The sequence below is a fragment of the Natator depressus genome, chromosome 6, assembly GCF_965152275.1.
Source record: "Natator depressus isolate rNatDep1 chromosome 6, rNatDep2.hap1, whole genome shotgun sequence".
NCBI classification, from domain to species: domain Eukaryota; kingdom Metazoa; phylum Chordata; order Testudines; family Cheloniidae; genus Natator; species Natator depressus.
This window is the reverse complement of record NC_134239.1, coordinates 374,061-392,181: the sequence shown is the minus strand read 5'-3', so window position 1 is coordinate 392,181 and position 18,121 is coordinate 374,061. Positions and strand designations below refer to the sequence as shown.

At 66.9% G+C, this 18,121-nt stretch overlaps 1 protein-coding gene across 1 annotated transcript; it reads left to right on the top strand.

The window, feature by feature from the left end:
- Positions 1 to 1,871: 1,871 nt before the first annotated feature.
- On the top strand, positions 1,872 to 17,997 carry SPNS1 (SPNS lysolipid transporter 1, lysophospholipid). Its single transcript, XM_074954186.1, is given in 15 exon segments — positions 1,872 to 1,966; positions 2,539 to 2,827; positions 3,101 to 3,166; positions 3,362 to 3,498; positions 5,893 to 6,044; positions 6,283 to 6,349; positions 11,764 to 11,906; positions 12,548 to 12,600; positions 12,603 to 12,673; positions 12,676 to 12,704; positions 14,397 to 14,586; positions 15,153 to 15,218; positions 16,656 to 16,754; positions 16,852 to 17,026; positions 17,626 to 17,997. Coding segments are annotated over 14 exon segments (1,581 nt in total). The 5' UTR covers positions 1,872 to 1,966; positions 2,539 to 2,589; the 3' UTR covers positions 17,721 to 17,997.
- Positions 17,998 to 18,121: the final 124 nt, after the last annotated feature.

Below are 18,121 nucleotides of genomic sequence, written 5' to 3'. Positions count from 1 at the left end.
CGGTAGCCATGGGGCAAAGGGGTTAGTGTCACCTATGGGAGCAGCCCCCCACTCTCCCACCTACCTGTCCAGGGGAGGGGGAGGTAATCACCGCCCAGGCTCCCAACTCCCCCTTCCCAGCGCCAACAGATCCCCCCAACGTCCGAGGCCCCCGTGCCCCCCATGCCCTGTGTTCCCAACCCCATTGCCCCCCCTTTAACCACTGCACTCAAAGCCCGGGGAGTATTTCCTGTGCCCCCCCCCCAAACACAGACAGGTGATTTGATGAGTTTCGGAGACTCTGGATGGGGGGCAGGGGCAGCAGGGGGGCAGGTCAGAGGTCAGCACAGGTCAGGCGGCATGCTCAGCAGGGGGCCCTCTCGGGTGGGGCGGGCGGGGGCAGAGCGTGGGCACCGGCTGGGCCTGCCCCTCCCACCACTGCCCCGGGGGGCGTGACTGGGCACCGGGGCCAGCGCGGGTACCCCCACCCCCTGCCCCTGCCCCTGCCCCTGCCCCTGCCGGGCCAGCCCAGGGCACGGGGGGCAGCAGCCGCCGCGCCTGCGGGGGGCACCCAGCCGCTCCGCCAGCCGGGCCATGCAGCGTCGCCCCCCGGGGCTTGGGCTCCCCCCTGCGCCCCCCGGGGCCAGCCCTGACCGCCGGGGAGAGCGACCACCCTGCACCCCACAGCCCGGCCCCCCCCCCGCGCCCCACACCCAGCGCCCCACGGGGCCAGCCCTGACCGCCGGGGAGAGCGACCACCCTGCACCCCACAGCCGCCCCCCCCCCCCCCCCCCGCGCCCCACGGGGCCAGCCCTGACCGCCGGGGAGAGCGACCACCCTGCACCCCACAGCCCGGCCCCCCCCGCGCCCCACACCCAGCGCCCCACGGGGCCAGCCCTGACCGCCGGGGAGAGCGACCACCCTGCACCCCACAGCCCGGCCCCCCCCGCGCCCACACCCAGCGCCCCACGGGGCCAGCCCTGACCGCCGGGGAGAGCGACCACCCTGCACCCCACAGCCCGGCCCCCCCCCCGCGCCCCACACCCAGCGCCCCACGGGGCCAGCCCTGACCGCCGGGGAGAGCGACCACCCTGCACCCCACAGCCCGGCCCCCCCCCCCGCGCCCCACGGGGCCAGCCCTGACCGCCGGGGAGAGCGACCACCCTGCACCCCACAGCCCGGCCCCCCCCGCGCCCCACACCCAGCGCCCCACGGGGCCAGCCCTGACCGCCGGGGAGAGCGCCCCCCCCCACGCCCCACAGCCTGGCGCCCCCTAGCGCCCCCCAGCCCTGCACCCCACAGCCCGGCGCCCCACGGGGCCAGCCCCTGACCGCCGGGGAGAGCGACCACCCTGCACACCCACAGCCCGGCCCCCCCCGCGCCCCACACCCAGCGCCCCACGGGGCCAGCCCTGACCGCCGGGGAGAGCGACCACCCTGCACCCCACAGCCCGGCCCCCCCCCGCGCCCCACACCCAGCGCCCCACGGGGCCAGCCCTGACCGCCGGGGAGAGCGCCCCCCCCCACGCCCCACAGCCTGGCGCCCCCTAGCGCCCCCCAGCCCTGCACCCCACAGCCCGGCGCCCCACGGGCCAGCCCTGACCGCCGGGGAGAGCGCCCCCCCCGCGCCCCCCAGCCCGGCGCCCCCTAGGCCCCCCTCCCCCGTGGCCGTGCTCTGCCCCCCGGCACCCCGCAGCCGCAGGGTCGGGGCGCACTCCGGGCCCCCCGTCCCTGGGGTTGCCATGGTGACGGCGACAGGGGTGTCTCGGCTGGTTACGGGGTGACACTCTGGTTGCCATGGTTATGGCGGCGCTGGAAATCGGCCCGGGGGGGGCTGGTTACCAGGGCGCTGTGGAGGGGTTCCCGTTACCCTGGTAACAGAGGCCGAGGGTTCCGCGGTGACGTCCCGGAGGGGCGGGACTCGCCATGGGTCAGGTGACGCGAAGGGGGTCACATGATCGGAGCAGGGAGCAGCGCGCCCCGGCTCGGTAGTGGGGTCATGGCGGGGGGGCGGCGGGGTTGCGGGGGACGGGGGAGCTGCGGGGTTGGGGTTGCGGGGGACGGGGAGTTGTGGGGTTATGGGGGCGGGGGGATTAGTGGGGGAGCTGTGGGGTTGGGGTTCTTGAGGGCGGGGTGATGCGGGGTTGGGGTTGCGGGGGGCAGGGGAGCTGCATGGTTATTGTGGGCAGGGCTACTGGGGGGGATGGGAGGTCATGGGGGCCGGACCTTTGGGGGATGGGAGGTTATGGGACGGGGCTATTGGGGGATGGGAGGTCATGGGGGCGGGGCTATTGGGGGGATGGGAGGTCATGGGGGCGGGGCTCTTGGGGTTGGGGAGGTGATGGGGGGGCTATTGGGGGATGGGAGGTCATGGGGGCAGGGCTACTGGGGGGGATGGGAGGTCATGGGGGCCGGACCTTTGGGGGATGGGAGGTTATGGGATGGGGCTATTGGGGGATGGGAAGTCATGGGGGCGGGGCTCTTGGGGGGGAAAGGGGTCATGACTGGCAGGGGAAGCCGTAGTGCCGGGATCACTAATGCCCCCCCCCGCCCTCCGCAGGCCCCGCTCCGGAGCCGGGCTCCCTGTGAGGCGGCTGCACAGCCCCCGGCCATGGCGTCCCGGCGCGGCCCCCACCCCGACGCTGCCCCGTTCCTGAGCCAGGCGGACGAGACAGAGGAGGAGGCGGCGGCGGCGGCGGCGGCAGAGAGGGGGTCGCGGGGGGGCAGGGGGCAGCCGGAGGGGGGGGTGCAGGCTGTCACCGGGATCTCGCACCTCCGCTCAGTGATGATCGTCGCTGTTCTCTGCTACATCAACCTGCTCAACTACATGGATCGCTTCACTGTGGCCGGTGAGGGCTGTGGGGAGGGGGGCGGCAGCAGTGGCTCTGCGTGTGCGTGGGAGAGCTGTGGGAGGTGTTGGGGGACGGGGTGGGAGTTTTGGGGGGTCAGGGCTGCAGGATGGAGGAGGTTGTGTGAGGAGTGGGGCCAGCAGAGGTCGGGGGGACTGCACAGGGTGTGGAGATCTGCTGTGGGAGGTGGGCTCGGGGTTGGCAGAGGTGGGGGCTGCAGGGTCCATGGGGGGCTCTCCCCACTTTCTAACCCCCTGCTCCCCGGTTCCCCAGGCATCCTGCCCGACATTGAGTCGTTCTTTCGCATTGGAGACAGCAGCTCCGGGCTCCTCCAGACAGGTACGGGGGTAGGGGGAGGGAGGGGGATCCCATAGCGATGGGGGCAGGGATGCACTGTGTATGTGGGGTGACACCCTCTGGGGCCTGGGGTGGCGTCTTCTCTGATGGGGAGGGTAGGGGGGCGGAGGGTTGGTGGGGGAGTGGCTGTGCCTTGCGCAGTGCCCCAGTTCTAACCACCCCCCGACCCCCCCGCAGTGTTCATCAGCAGCTACATGGTGCTGGCCCCGATCTTCGGGTACCTGGGCGATCGCTACCACCGCAAGCGCCTGCTCTGCCTGGGCATCGCCTTCTGGTCGGCCGTCACGCTGGGGTCCAGCTTCATACCCCAGGAGGTACCGGCTGGCAGGCCACGCGCAGGGCGGGTGCCGTGTGGAGAGGATGAGGGGCTGGACAAGGGGCACAGAGGGGCTGGGCGTGGGGGGAGCTGTGTGCGCAGGTCGGGTGCGGTGTGGAGGATATGGGGGACTGGAGCGATGCAGGGGGTTCTCCTGGGCGAATTCTGTGCCACTGCGCAATGCGGAATTTTTACTCCTGGGGGAATTCTGCAACAAAAATTTAAAATTCTGTACACAGTATCTTAAAATTCTGCAAAATTCTGCACACCAGTTTCAATTATTTTTGGTCATTTATTTTAAAATACCTGTCAGCAAGTACGTCTGAAACAATACAGACAACAAAAAAGATTCAGGAAATGTTTTTTGACAAGTAGATTCCTTAGTAGGCGTATTAACACAATAATAATTCATGTAAACTACCATATGGAACCGTATTTCCCTCCCCCCTTGCAAGCAGAGCAAAGGCTGGGCGGAGTCAGGGGGAACGGAGGAGCTGAGGGAGAGGGAAGGACCCTGGGTGTGAACTTGGAGGGTTGTTGGTTGTGGGTGGGAAAAGTATGGAACAGGTTTTTTTGGGGGACGGGGAGGGATTGTTTGGGAGCTTCCCCCACGCAGACCCTGGCTGATCCCTAGCCTCTCCCATTCAGTCAGGCACATCTGCCCTGTCCCCACTACCCCATGTGTCCTTGCACCCCTGTCCACATGTGTCCCTCCGCCCCCACTCAAACACTTACTCTCCCATCCCCATGTGGCTCTGCACCCCCTTCCCCTGTCCCTTGTGTGTCCCTGTACCCCCTCCCCCATCACCATGTGTCCCTGCATCTCCACTCCCATTCAGCCCCTGCCCCAGTCTGTCCTCCCTCGCTAGCCCTTATGAGCCCCTGTCTGACCCCCCCCAGCACCCCCTGCTGTCTGTCTCCCCATAGCCCCTGTCTCCTGCCCTGGCCAGGTGCAAAGACGGCAGGCTCTTTCTCTTCCCATGCTGGCTGGGAGCTGCTGCTGTGTTCTATCGCCACAGCACCCTCTGGTGGGCCAAAGACGGAACTGCAGAAGTCATCTTCTGCAGGGAGCTGGTACTGTTCTTGTGCCACAGCACCCTCTGGTGGGCAAAAGGCGGAACTGCAGCAACATTTCAGCAGAAGCTTTTTTTCTGCACAAAAAATTAAAAATATGCATGGCTCATTAATTATGTGCACGCGCAGTAGTGCTGGGATAACTAACAGAGAGTTCCCCCAGGAGTCAATTTTGCAGAAATTAACATGTGCACAGAATTTCCTTTCCCCCACAGAAATGAGCTGCAGAGCTGCTAGCCGCCACTAGGGGCTGCTGGACCCACAGAGCCCAGCTTGCACATAGAGGATACTGCTGGGGGGAAGGGGAGGGAGCTAGGGGGTTCCTGGCCGCTGCAGTTCCCAGCATGCCTGGGGGAAGGAGACGGTGGTGAGTAGGAAACTCCTTGCAAGCCTGGGACCGAACATCAGGCTTTCTCTCCCTCTGGGCTCTGGGGCGGAGGGGAGCGAGTGTCTGGGCAAGTGGGGGGCCCTGTGGCTGAGCTCTGGGGGGGAGGGGGACAGGTGCCTGGGCTGGGGGGGACATGGTCTGGGCGGGGGGGGAAGCAGGTATCTGAGCAAGGGGGGGCCCTGCAGCTGGCCTCTGGGGTGGGAGGTATTGTGCATGTCTGGCCCTCTCTCTGGGCTCTGGGAAGGGGAACAGGGCAGAGAAACAGGAACTGGGCTGTCAGAGGGGTTTCTTTAACTCTTTACTTCTGGGGGAACTTTTGTGTGTGTCTGAATTGTTTCAGACATACTTGCTGACAGATATTTTGAAATAAATTACCAAAATAATTGAAAGTGGCGTGATCGTGTAGTGTTATTTTGACAAATGAAATTGGCAGAATTTTTAAAGATTGTGCGCAGAATTTTTAATTTTTTGGTGCAAAATTCCCCCAGGACTAAGGGGGTGCAGAGGGGCTGGGGGCTGTGCGTGGGGGGAGCTGTGTGTGCAGGGCAGGTGCGGGGTGGAGGCGGTGAGAGCTGGAGCAATGCAGGGGCGCAGAAGGGCTTGGGGGCTGTGCATGAGGGAAGCTATGTGTGCAAGGCGTGGGGCACAGGCTGCACCCCATGGTGCTCGGGGTGAGGCGGTCCAGATGGGGTTGTCCCCACTGAGTGTCCTAGAAGGCAGGAGGGACGGGCTCTCTCGCTCCCCCATACTGGCTTCCCCCATCTCCAGGCCCCTCAGCGTGATGGGGAGTTTACGGTTGTGGGGGTGGCCGGGCTGGGCCTGTGGCTCGCGGGGAGCTGTGGGGTGAGCTCCCTGCTCCAGGGCGTCTCAGCCCCTTGGCAGGCTGGGGTGTGGCGCCGTCTCTGAGCCGTCTCTCACCTCCCCCGCCAGCGGTTCTGGCTGCTGCTGGTGACACGGGGGCTGGTGGGGGTGGGGGAGGCCAGCTACTCCACCATCGCCCCCACCATCATCGCCGACCTGTTCGTTAGCGACCAGCGCAGCCGTATGCTGGCCTTCTTCTACTTCGCCGTCCCCGTCGGCAGGTGAGGGGCTCTGGGGGCAGTGGAGGTGGGGTGGGAGCCCGGGGGCCAGGGTGGATTGATGGGGTGGGAACCTGGGGGTAGGGTGGGGACAGGGTGTGGGTGTTGGGGGCGGGTGTTGGGGCAGTGTGGGTAGGGGATGAGTGTTGGGGCAGGTGGGGGGCAGTGGGGTAAGGGGTGGGTGGTGGGGGCAGTGGGGAGGGCTGCGGGTCCCGGCTCTAACCTCCCGCTCCTCCCGCAGCGGGCTGGGCTACATTGTGGGCTCGAAGGTGAAGGACTTGGCTGAGGACTGGCATTGGGCCCTGCGGGTGAGTCTGGGGGGCTGGACCGAGGGGGTTTTACAGAGGCCGGGCTTGGGGCTCTGGAGCCCCCCCCCGAGTGACGTGCTGACAGGACCCTCTTGTCCTGGGACACCCCTCGGGGAACATTATCAGTAGGGGGAGCGTCCTGGGTCTGACCTTGGAGCGTCCAGCCCCCTGTTCAGCCCATGAGCTCCCTGCAGCGAGTCCCCCTGGACGGGGCCCTGGGGCAGCTAGAGGGGCCCTGCCCCCCACTCGGCAGCGAGCCTGGACTCCCAGCCGGCATGTGACACAGACGGGTTATCAGCCCTCGGGAACCCAGCGTAGAACAGGGCTTGTTAGCTCAGACATCAGGGACTTTCAGCCAAGCCCATCTTGGGGGGACCCCGAGTCCTGGACTCTTCCCTCCGAGTCCCAAAGAGGAGCCTGCCCGCTTCGAGCTGCCTGGCCCCAGACCCCCTGTGCACCCCCCTCGTTCCTTTGTCTCTTTCCCAGGCCAGCAGGTCACCTGGTCTGCACCGACACCTCCCACCTCCAGCTGGTCCTTGCAGAGGAGGGGGCCCGGCCATCTGCTGCCAGGCTACAGTGTCGCCCGTTCTCTGTCCCAGGCAGCCAGTCGCAGTCACACCTGCCCACTAGGGGTCGCTGCAACAATCACACACCCTCATCCCACCACCAGATATTTGAGTAACACATAGGGGAAACTGAGGCACACACAGTATTCAGAGAAAACATGAAGAACATTCCCACTTTGTCACAGCGTAACACAGACAGGTATTAGTCATCGGGAACACAGCGTAGAACAGAGCCTGTTAGCACAGAAAGCAGGAACTTTCAGCAAGGTCCATCTTGGTTGAGCCCGGGGTTTCCTGTCACGGAGTCCCCGGGCGATGCTCTGGAACTGCTCCCTACGAAGCCAGTCAGGACTTTGGGGCAGTCTCCTCTCGGGGAGCAGCCTGTCTGCAGGACACACAGCTCCCCCGGCTCCACCTTCCTGGGTCTGACCTCGGAGCATTCAGCCTCCTCTGCCCCTCCGTGCGCTTCCCACAGCGAGTCCGCCCAGGCGGGCTCCTGGGGAAGCCAGAGGGTCCTGCCCCCCAACTCCGCAGTCAGACGGGACTCTCAGCCAGCCAGGAAAACAGAGGTTTATTAGACGACAGGAACATGGTCTAACACAGAGCTTGTAAGTGCAGAGAACAGGACCCCTCAGCCGGGTCCATTCTGGGGGGCAGGGAGCCAGACAACTACGTCTGCCCTTCACTCCATGTCCCAGCCAGCCCCAAACTGAAACTCCCTCCAGCCCCTCCTCCTCTGGGCTTTGTCCCTTTCCCGGGCCAGGAGGTCACCGGATTCCTTTGTTCTCCAGCCCTTTAGCTCTCACCTTGCAGGGGGGAAGGGCCCGGCCCTCAGTTGCCAGGAAACAGGGTGTCGGCCATTCTCTGTGTCCAGACCCCTGCACACACCTGCCCTCTAGGGCTCTGCAATGATCATACACCCTTACCCCACCCCCTAGAGACTTAAGAACTGCCTAGGGGAAACTGAGGCACCCCCACACTATTCAGAGGAAACATTAAGAACAGTCCCACTTCGAGTCACATCTCCCCTCCAGACCAACGACCCTCCATCACACCCAGTTGCCCCTCCTTGTCCTTTGTCATCTTTCCCAGGCAAGCCTTTGTTCTCCATCCCAAGGGTGCCCCCCCGCCATCAGTTGCTAAGTTACAAAGAGTCTGATCATTGTCTGGGACCAGGCAGCTGCTGGTTGACAGTCACACCTGTTCTTAGGCAGTGGTTCCCAACCTTTCCAGACTCCTGTGCCCCTTTCAGGAGTCTCTGCAAAGATCAGACGCTCTTGCCCCACCACATAATGAATTGTGCAATACATAGGGGATGCCGAGGCACATAGAACATTCATACAAAATATTAAGAAAATCCCCCACTTTGTCAGATCTCTCCCCGCTTTGAGACTGAACTGAGCGGGGCTCGCTTCAGCCTGTGACCTGGGGAGGTTCGGGCCCCCCCTCTCCAGGACAGCGCATCCGCTGTAATATTTGCACTCCCCTGAACATGGACCGTCTCCAGCTCATAATCCTGGATCAGGTTCCACCTCAGGAGCTTGGCATTGGCCCCTCTCATCTGGTGCAGCCACAGCAGGGCGAGTGGTCAGTGTCCACAGTAAAGCACCGCCCAAATAGATACGGCTGCAGCTTTTTAAGAGTCCACCACAGGGCCAGGCATTTCTTCTCGATGGCCACATAGCTCTGCTCCCGGGGCAGCAGTGTCCTGCTCAGGTACCCGATGAGGGGTCTCTCCCCCTTAGCATCAGCACCGCACCCAGCCTTGTGTCTGAGGCATCTGTGAACACCAGGAAGGGCTTGTCAAAGTCTGGGTTTTCCAGCACTGGGCCCCTGACCAGAGCCTCCTTCAGAGCACAGAGAGTCCCCGGCTTTGCCCAGTCCAGACCAGCTTGTCTGGCTTCCCCTTCTTACAAAGCTCCGTGCTGGGAGCTGACAGGGAGATAAAGTGGGGCACAAACGTCTGGTAGTGCCCCGCCATCCCAGTAAAGGCCTGGGCCTGTTTCATAGAAGATTAGGCTTAGAAGAGACCTCAGGAGGTCATCTAGTCTAACCCCCTGCTCAAAGCAGGACCAACCCCAGCTAAATCATCCCAGACAGGGCTTTGTCAAGCCGCGCCTTAAAGACCTCTAAGGAACGAGATTCCACCACCTCCCTAGGGAACCCATTCCAGTGCTTCCCCACCCTCTTAGTGAAATCGTGTTTCCGAATATCCAACCTAGACCTCCCCCACTGCAACTAGAGACCATTACTCCTTGTTCTGTCATCTGCCGCCACTGAGAACAGCCAAGCTCCATCCTCTTTGGGACCCCCCTTCTTGTAGCTGAAGGCTGCTATCAAATCCCCCCTCATTCTTCTCTTCCGCAGACTAAACAATCCCAGTTCCTTCAGCCTTTCCTCATAAGTCATATGCCCCAGCCCCCTAATCATTTTTGTTGCCCTCCGCTGGACTCTTTCCAATTTGTCCACATCCTTTCTGTAGTGGGGGGACCAAAAGTGGACGCAGTACTCCAGGTGTGGCCTCACCAGTGCCAAATAGAGGGGAATAGTCACTTCTTAACCTGTTTCTTAGTCTGGGACAGAGGCCAGTCTCTGATCGCCCCCATCTTGGCAGGCTCTGGTTTTAGGCAGCCACTCCCCACCTTGCGGCCCAGGTACGACACCTCTGCCATCCCCACCTTGCATGACACAGATATTATCCATGATGTACGCCGGGCCAAACTCTCTACCCCCTTAGTAACTGATCCCCAGGCGCTGGCAGGTGACCGGCGCCCCCTTGTGGCCGAAAGGCAGGACCAGGAGCTCACAGAGCCCCATAAGGGTGATAAAGGCAGATTTCAGCCTGGCCTCTGGATCCAAAGGCACCTGCCAATAGCCCTTGGTAAGATCCATAGTAGTGAGGTAAGACGCCCCCCAACACACACTTGTCTAGGGTCTCATCAGGCCTGGGCATGGGCAGGCGGCAGGCACCAGACACAGTGATGGCATTGAGCTTCCGATAGGCCACACAGAACTGGATCGAGCCATCTTTCCTGGGGACCAGCCCCACGGGTGAGGCCAATGGACTGTTGAATGGCTGGATCACCCCCAAAGCCAGCGTATCCCTGACCTCTCTCTCCAGGGCCTGGGCTGTGTTCCCAGTGACTCTGAACAGGGAACACCTGATGGGAGCGTGGGCTCCTGTCCCCATGCGGTGGCCAGCCAGGTTAGCGAGCCCCGGCCGGCTGGAGAACAGCTGTGGGTAGGAGCACGGTGTCACAGAGTCAGTCTCCTGGCACCACTCTGAATGAAGTCGTGCAGGTCTCTGGGGCAGTGTGACTCTGCCGACCCTCACCAGCGCAAGAAGCCTGCTTGGCTTTGGCACTTCCTGGGTCTGACCTCGGAGCGTTCAGCCCTGTTCACCCCGTGAGCTCCCCGCCTCACATGCCCCCCCAAGGGATCCTGACCCCCAACTCCGCAGCCAGCCATGACTCCCAGTCAGTGTGTGACACGGACGGGTTATTAGTCAACAGGAACCCAGCGTAGAACAGGGCTTCTTAGCACAGACATCAGGGACATTCAGCAAAGTCCATCGTGTGGGGATGCAGGGCCTCGTGCCCTGCCCCTCTTCCCCTCCCCCTGGCCCGACTCCAGCCAGCAGACGGCCCAGTCTCCAGCAGCCCAGCCTCAGACATGCCCATTGCCCTTCCTATGTCCTTTGTCTCTATCCCGGGCGAAAGGGTCACCTGGTCTGCACCCCTCCCCTGGCTCCACCTTGTTGCAGGCGCCGTTGGCAGGTTACGGAGTGCTTCTGCCCTTCTCTGTGTGCAGGCAGCCAGAGGCAGCCCCACCTCAGCAAAAACCACACCCCCTTGCCCCACCACCTAGGTCTTGTGTGACACACGGGGAAACTGAGGCACACACTGTATTCATGCAAAACCTCAAGAAGAAACCTCCCACTTTGTCACACGCGGCACCTCTCTGATCTCTGCCTGCTGAGGAGGGGTGAGCTGATCATAGAGGGGAGCTGATTCCGGCCAGGGGCTGGTTCCAGTCTCAGAGAAGAGACCCACCAGGGGATCTTCTCCCACTGGCCACACACGGTCCGTACCAGCCTCTCCCTGTCCCAGTACGGCTCCATCACGTTGACCTGGTCCCTGCGGTGGCTGTGAGCCCGGCTGGGCAGTTCCACCACATCGTTCTCCTCATTCAGCTGCTTTATGACCTTGAAGGGCCCGTCCCAGGCAGGTTGCGGCTTATCTTTCCTCACCGGGACGAGACCCCTCACCTGGTCCCCGGTGCCGTAGGCTGAGCGGTCGTACTGGACCTTCTGCCTCCCCTTGGGCCCTGGCTAGGTTCTCCCTGGCCGGACCCAGGAGCTCAGCGAGCTGTTCCCGGAAAGTCAGTCCATGCTCCACCCTGATTCTCCATCAGGGGAGGCCTTCCCCCTCCCATCCATCCCCCACCAAGCCCAGGGGACCCTTCACTCTCCTCCCATACAGCGACTGCGAAGGGGAGAACCCTGTGGATTCCTGGGTCCCTTCCCTGTACGCAACAGCAGGTGTGGTAAATACGCATCTCGGTCCTGCAGATGCTGGCCCAGGAAAGTCTTCAGCATCATCTTCAGGGTCCCAATGAAGCTCTCCACCACCCCCTGAAGGGAATCTTTCCCTGCAGCCCCCCTTAAGGGTTCCTCAACGCTGTGGCCAGCAAGGCCCTTCAGCTTGTCTAAGGAGGGATCCTTCTGCAGCTCCATCTGAAATTCAGCTGCAACACCCATGGGAAACTGAGGCACACACAAGTATTCATACCAAACAGTAAGGAAAATCCCCCACTTGGTGACATGGGGTCACACTCTCTGCCCCCCAGGTGACCCCGGTGCTGGGCGTGGTGGCCGTGGTACTGCTGGTCATGGTGCTGCGGGAGCCGCCGCGGGGGGCCGTGGAGCGTCACTCTGACTCCTCCCTGCGCTACACCTCCTGGGCCGCCGACGTCCGGGCGCTGAGCCGCAAGTGAGTGGGGCGGGGCCCGGCGGTGTGAGAGAACTGTGGGTACTCAGCAGGGCCGGGGATGGGAGGAGCGGGAAGTGGGGGGGTGTCAGACAAATAGGGGGTCAGGAGGAGGTGGGGCTGGGAGGAGCAGGGCGCAGGGAGTGGGGTGGGGTTGGGGGTCTGGGGAGCTTAGAGGAGTGGGGGATGGGGAGGAGTGAGAGGCAATGGGGGTCAGTGTGCAGCTGCGAGGAGTGGGCTGAGCTGGGGATTGGCAGGGGACTGGGAGGAGTGGGGTGGGGCCAGGGGGCTGGAGAGGCAGGAGTGTGGGTCAGTGAGGGGCTGGGGGGAGCAGGATGGGATTGGGGCTCAGGGGGGGTCTGGGAGGGGCAGAGCTGCAGGTTTGCGGGGGTCTGGGGTTGGCGGTAAGCTGTGGGGAGCAGGACGGGACTGGGGCTCAGCGGGGGTTGGGGGTCGGCGTGGGGCTCTGGGAGGGGTGGGGCTGGGGGTCAGTGTGGGGGGCTGGGAGGAGCAGGAGGGGATTGGGGCTCAGCGGGGGTTTGGGTGTCGGCGTGGGGCTGGGGGTCAGCGGGGGGGCCGGGAGGAGCAGGAGGGGATCAGGGCTCAGGGGGGCTCTCACATCTCCCCCCCCCCCCCCCCGGCAGCCGCAGTTTCGTGCTGTCGTCGCTGGGCTTCACAGCGGTGGCGTTCGTGACGGGTCGCTGGCGCTATGGGCCCCGGCCTTCCTGTATACCGCTCCTGCCTGCCACGGGGCAGTGCCGGCCCTGCCCCGACGGGGAACACCTGCAGCTCCCAGGAGAGGTGAGCGCCGCTGGGGGGCCCAGCCCTGAGCTCCCCCCTGGGAAAGGGGGTCACCCGGTGACCCCCGAGCTCTGACCCCCCCAGTGTCAGGGCCGTTCTCTCCCCGTGACCCCCGAGCTCTGACCCCCCCCCAGTGTCGGGGCCGGTTCTCTCCCCCGTGACCCCCAAGCTCTGACCCCCCCCCAATGTCGGGGCCGTTCTCTCCCCCGTGACCCCCTGAACTCTGACCCCCCCCCAGTGTCGGGGCCGTTCTCTCCCCCGTGACCCCCGAGCTCTGACCCCCCCCAGTGTCGGGGCCGTTCTCTCCCCCGTGACCCCCGAGCTCTGACCCCCCCCCCCATATCGGGGCCGTTCCTCTCCCCCGTGACCCCCGAGGCTCTGACCCCCCCCCATATCGGGGCCGTTCTCTCCCCCGTGACCCCCGAGCTCTGACCCCCCCCAATGTCGGGGCCGTTCTCTCCCCCGTGACCCCGAGCTCTGACCCCCCCCAGTGTCGGGGCCGTTCTCTCCCCCGTGACCCCGAGCTCTGACCCCCCCCATATCGGGGCCGTTCTCTCCCCCGTGACCCCCGAGCTCTGACCCCCCCCCCATATCGGGGCCGTTCTCTCCCCCGTGACCCCCGAGCTTCTGACCCCCCCCCAATGTCGGGGCCGTCTCTCTCCCCGTGACCCCCGAGCTCTGACCCCCCCAATGTCCGGGGCCGTTCTCTCCCCCGTGACCCCCGAGCTCTGACCCCCCCCCCCAATGTCGGGGCCGTTCTCTCCCCCGTGACCCCCGAGCTCTGACCCCCCCCATGTCGGGGCCGTTCTCTCCCCCGTGACCCCCGAGCTCTGACCCCCCCCCAAATGTCGGGGCCGTTCTCTCCCCCGTGACCCCCGAGCTCTGACCCCCCCAGTGTCGGGGCCGTTCTCTCCCCCATGACCCCCGAGCTCCGACCCCCCCATGTCGGGGCCGTTCTCTCCCCCGTGACCCCCGAGCTCTGACCCCCCCCCAATGTCGGGGCCGTTCTCTCCCCCGTGACCCCCGAGCTCTGACCCCCCCCATGTCGGGGCCGTTTCTCCCCCCGTGACCCCCGAGCTCTGACCCCCCCCAATGTCGGGGCCGTTCTCTCCCCCGTGACCCCTGAACTCTGACCCCCCCAGTGTCGGGCCGTTCTCTCCCCCGGTGACCCCCGAGCTCTGACCCCCCAGTGTCGGGGCCGTTCTCTCCCCCCCGAGCTCCGACCCCCCCATGTCGGGGCTGGTTCTCTCCCCCGTGACCCCCGAGCTCTGACCCCCCCCCAATGTCGGGGGCTGTTCTCTCCCCCCCGTGACCCCCGAGCTCTGACCCCCCCCCCCCAGTGTCGGGGCTGTTTCTCTCCCCCGTGACCCCCGAGCTCTGACCCCCCCCCCAAATGTCGGGGCCCGTTCTCTCCCCCGTGACCCCCGAGCTCTGACCCCCCCCATGGTCGGGGCTGTTCTCTCCCCCGTGACCCCCGAGCTCTGACCCCCCCCCAATGTCGGGGCCGTTCTCTCCCCCGTGACCCCCGAACTCTGACCCCCCAGTGTCGGGGCCGTTCTCTCCCCGTGACCCCCGAGCTCTGACCCCCCCAATGTCGGGGCCGTTTCTCTCCCCGTGACCCCCGAGCTCTGACCCCCCCAACGTTGGGGCCGTTCTCTCCCCCGTGACCCCTGACTCCCCCTGTCTCCGCAGCCTGATCTTCGGCCTCATCACCTGTGTGACGGGCTTCCTGGGCGTGGGGGCGGGCGTGGAGATCTCCCAGCGCCTCCGCCGAAGCAACCCCCGGGCCCGACCCCTGGTCTGCGCCGCCGGCCTGCTGGGCTCCGCGCCCTTCCTCTTCCTGGCCCTGGTGTGTGCCCAGGGCAGCAGCCTCGCCACCTACGTGAGTGCCGGGGGAGCAGGGCCAGGGGGTGCTGGGGGGAGCAGGGCCGGGAGGGGCGAGGCTGGGGGGGCGGAGCAAGGGGGTGCCTGGGGCCGGGGGGTACTGGGGGACTGGGGGGAGCAGGGCCAGGAGGTGCTGGGGGGAACAGGGCCAGGGGTGCCAGGGCTGGAGGGGGCCGGGGGAGCAGGGCCAGGGGGTGCTGGGGGGAGCAGGGCCGGGAGGGGCGGGGCCGAGGGAGCGGTGCCAGGGGGTGCCTGGGGCCGGGGGGTACTGAGGGGCTGGGGGGAGCAGGGCCAGGGGCTGGGGGGGCGGAGCCAGGGCGTGCCTGGGGCTGGGGGGAGCAGGTCAGGGGCTGGGGGGGCGGAGCCAGGGGGTGCCTGGGGCCGGGGGGTACTGGGGGGCTGGGGGGAGCAGGGCCAGGAGGTGCCCGGGGCTGCGGGAGCAGGGACGGGGGTGGACACCCCACACACTCGTGGGCCTGGTGCCCAGCGTTGGCAGGGGAGGGAGGACCCGGGGAGGGGCAGGGGGGGTCCTTAGCCTCAGTAACCGGCTTCCTCCCCCCACAGGTGTTAATCTTCATTGGGGAGACGCTGCTGTCCCTGAACTGGGCCATCGTGGCAGACATCCTGCTGGTGCGTCTGTCCTGCCGCCCCGTGCCCGGAGCCACAGGGCCAGCGACCCCCTGCCCTTAGCCGGCCCCTGGGAGCAACTGCCCCCACCCCACCCCGCCCCGCCCCGCCCCTTAGCCGGCCCCTGGGAGCGACCCCGCCCCGCCCCTTAGCCGGCCCCTGGGAGCCACCCCCCCCACCCCGCCCCGCCTCTTAGCCGGCCCCTGGGAGCCACCCCCCCACCCTGCCCCTTAGCCGGCCCCTGGGAGCCACCCCCCCCACCCCGCACCGGCCCTTAGCCGGCCCCTGGGAGCCACCCCCCCCCACCCCGCCCCGGCCCTTAGCCGGCCCCTGGGAGCCACCCCCCCCCCACCCCGCCCCGGCCTTAGCCGGCCCCTGGGAGCCACCCCCCCCTACCCCGCCCCCGGCCCTTAGCCGGCCCCTGGGAGCCACCCCCCCACCCTGCCCCTTAGCCGGCCCCTGGGAGCGACCCCGCCCCGCCCCTTAGCCGGCCCCTGGGAGCCACCCCCCCACCCCGCCCCAGCCCTTAGCCGGCCCCTGGGAGCGACCCGCCCCGCCCCGCCCCTTAGCCGGCCACTGGGAGCCAACCCCCCACCCTGCCCCTTAGCCGGCCCCTGGGAGCAACTTGCCGGCCCCTGGGAGCCGCCCCCCCCCCCCCCCGGCCCTTAGCCGGCCCCTGGGAGCGACCCCGCCCCGCCCCTTAGCCGGCCCCTGGGAGCCACCCCCCCCACCCCGCCCCGCCTCTTAGCCGGCCCCTGGGAGCCACCCCCCCCACCCCGCCCCGGCCCTTAGCCGGCCCCTGGGAGCCACCCCCCCCACCCCGCCCCGGCCCTTAGCCGGCCCCTGGGAGCCACCCCCCCCACCCCGCCCGGCCCTTAGCCGGCCCCTGGGAGCCACCCCCCCCTACCCCGCCCCGGCCCTTAGCCGGCCCCTGGGAGCCACCCCCCCCCACCCTGCCCCTTAGCCGGCCCCTGGGAGCGACCCCGCCCCGCCCCTTAGCCGGCCCCTGGGAGCCACCCCCCCACCCCGCCCCAGCCCTTAGCCGGCCCCTGGGAGCGACCGCCCCGCCCCGCCCCTTAGCCGGCCACTGGGAGCCACCCCCCCACCCTGCCCCTTAGCCGGCCCCTGGGAGCAACTTGCTGGCCCCTGGGAGCCGCCCCCCCCCCCCCGGCCCTTAGCCGGCCCCCTGGGAGCCGCCCCCCCCCCCCCGGCCCTTAGCCGGCCCCTGGAGCCACCCCTCCACCCCGGCCCTGCCCCTTAGCCGGCCCCTGGGAGCCACCCCCCCCCACCCCGCCCCGCCCTTAGCCGGCCCCTGGGAGTGACAGACAGACGGACACAGAGCAGGGGGAGGGGGCAGGGACAGACGGACGCACTGACTGGCATGGATGGGGGGCAGGCCCCCTCCCCTGCCTGCGCTGACCCGCCCCTCTCGCCCGCCAGTACGTCGTGGTTCCCACACGCCGCTCCACGGCCGAGTCCTTCCAGATCGTCATGTCCCACCTGCTGGGCGACGCCGGCAGCCCCTACCTCATTGGCGTGGTGAGTGCACGGCAGCGGCACTGCTGGGGGGAAGCTCGCAGCGCCGGGGGGGTGCTGGGGATTGTGGACGGCTCCGCTCACCCTCTCTGCCCCCCAGATCAGCGACAGGATCCAGCGGGGCCGCCCCCCGTCCTACCTGCTGGAATTCCGCAGCCCTGCAGTACGCCCTGATGGCTGAGCGCCTTCGCCGGGGTGCTGGGGGGCGGCTTCTTCCTCCGCCACCGCGCTCTTCCTCCAGGGCGACCGCAAGCGGGCCGAGCTGAGCGCCCAGGGTACGTCCCCCCGACCCCCAGCCCCCTCACCCCGTGGCCTCCCGCTACTCCCCCCTAACCCCGTCACCTCCCACTGCTCCCCCTGGACCCCACCTCGCCACCGCGCTCTTCCTCCAGGGCGACCGCAAGCGGGCCGAGCTGAGGCCCCAGGGTACGTCCCCCAGCCCCCTAGCCCCGTCGCCTCCCTCTGCCCCCTCGCCCCGTCGCCTCCCGCTACTCCCCCCAACCCCATCAATTCCCACTGCTCCCCCCCGGCCCCCCACCTCGCCATCGCACCCTTCATCCAGGGTGACTGCAAGTGGGCCGAGCTGAGCGCCCAGGGTATGTCCCCTAACCCCGTCGCCTCCCGCTGCTCCCCCGGCCCCCACCTCGCCACCGCGCTCTTCCTCCAGGGCGACCGCAAGCGTGCCGAGCTGAGCGCCCAGGGTATGTACAGCCCCACAGTGCCCCCCACTGTCCCAAAATCTTGGGCATCAAGAATCCCCCCCCCCCGGCACCTGCAGCTCTGTGCCCTGGCTGCAGCCCTGGTGCCCCCACATAGAGCCCTGCCCCATGGCCCACCCTGTCAGCCCCCCTGACTCTCCCCCTCCCCCCGCCAGGTCTGCTGCAGGAGGAGGCCGAGCCGGAGGAGCGGATTGTGGTGCCGAAGCGCGGCCGATCCACCAAAGTGCCCGTCTCCAGCGTCCTCATCTGAGATCAGCACAGACACCCCTGGCTGGGGTCAGGCGCTGCCTGCCGGGCAGAGACTCTCGGTGCCCCCCAGGGGCCAGACTCGGGGGGCAGGTGGAACTGTGCCAGTTTGGGGGCCTGGTATTTTATGTGGGCATGGAGCCCGCCCTTGAAGGAAATGGGGTCAGGACAGATGGATGGGGCACCCTGGGCTGGGGTGAGCCAGGGACCCCCAACTTAACATCCCCAGGCCCCTGGTGCAGGGAGGGGCTTAGGGACCGAGGGGGGGGCTCTTGGATTCCTTGGGGGGCAGGCTGTGAGGGCCCCCCCAAGGTCATTCAGGTCCCCAGTGCATTGTGGGGGGCTGGGGTCCTGCCCCCTTCCAGCTGCCATGTTTTCACCCCATTAAACTCTTTCTTATGTCTC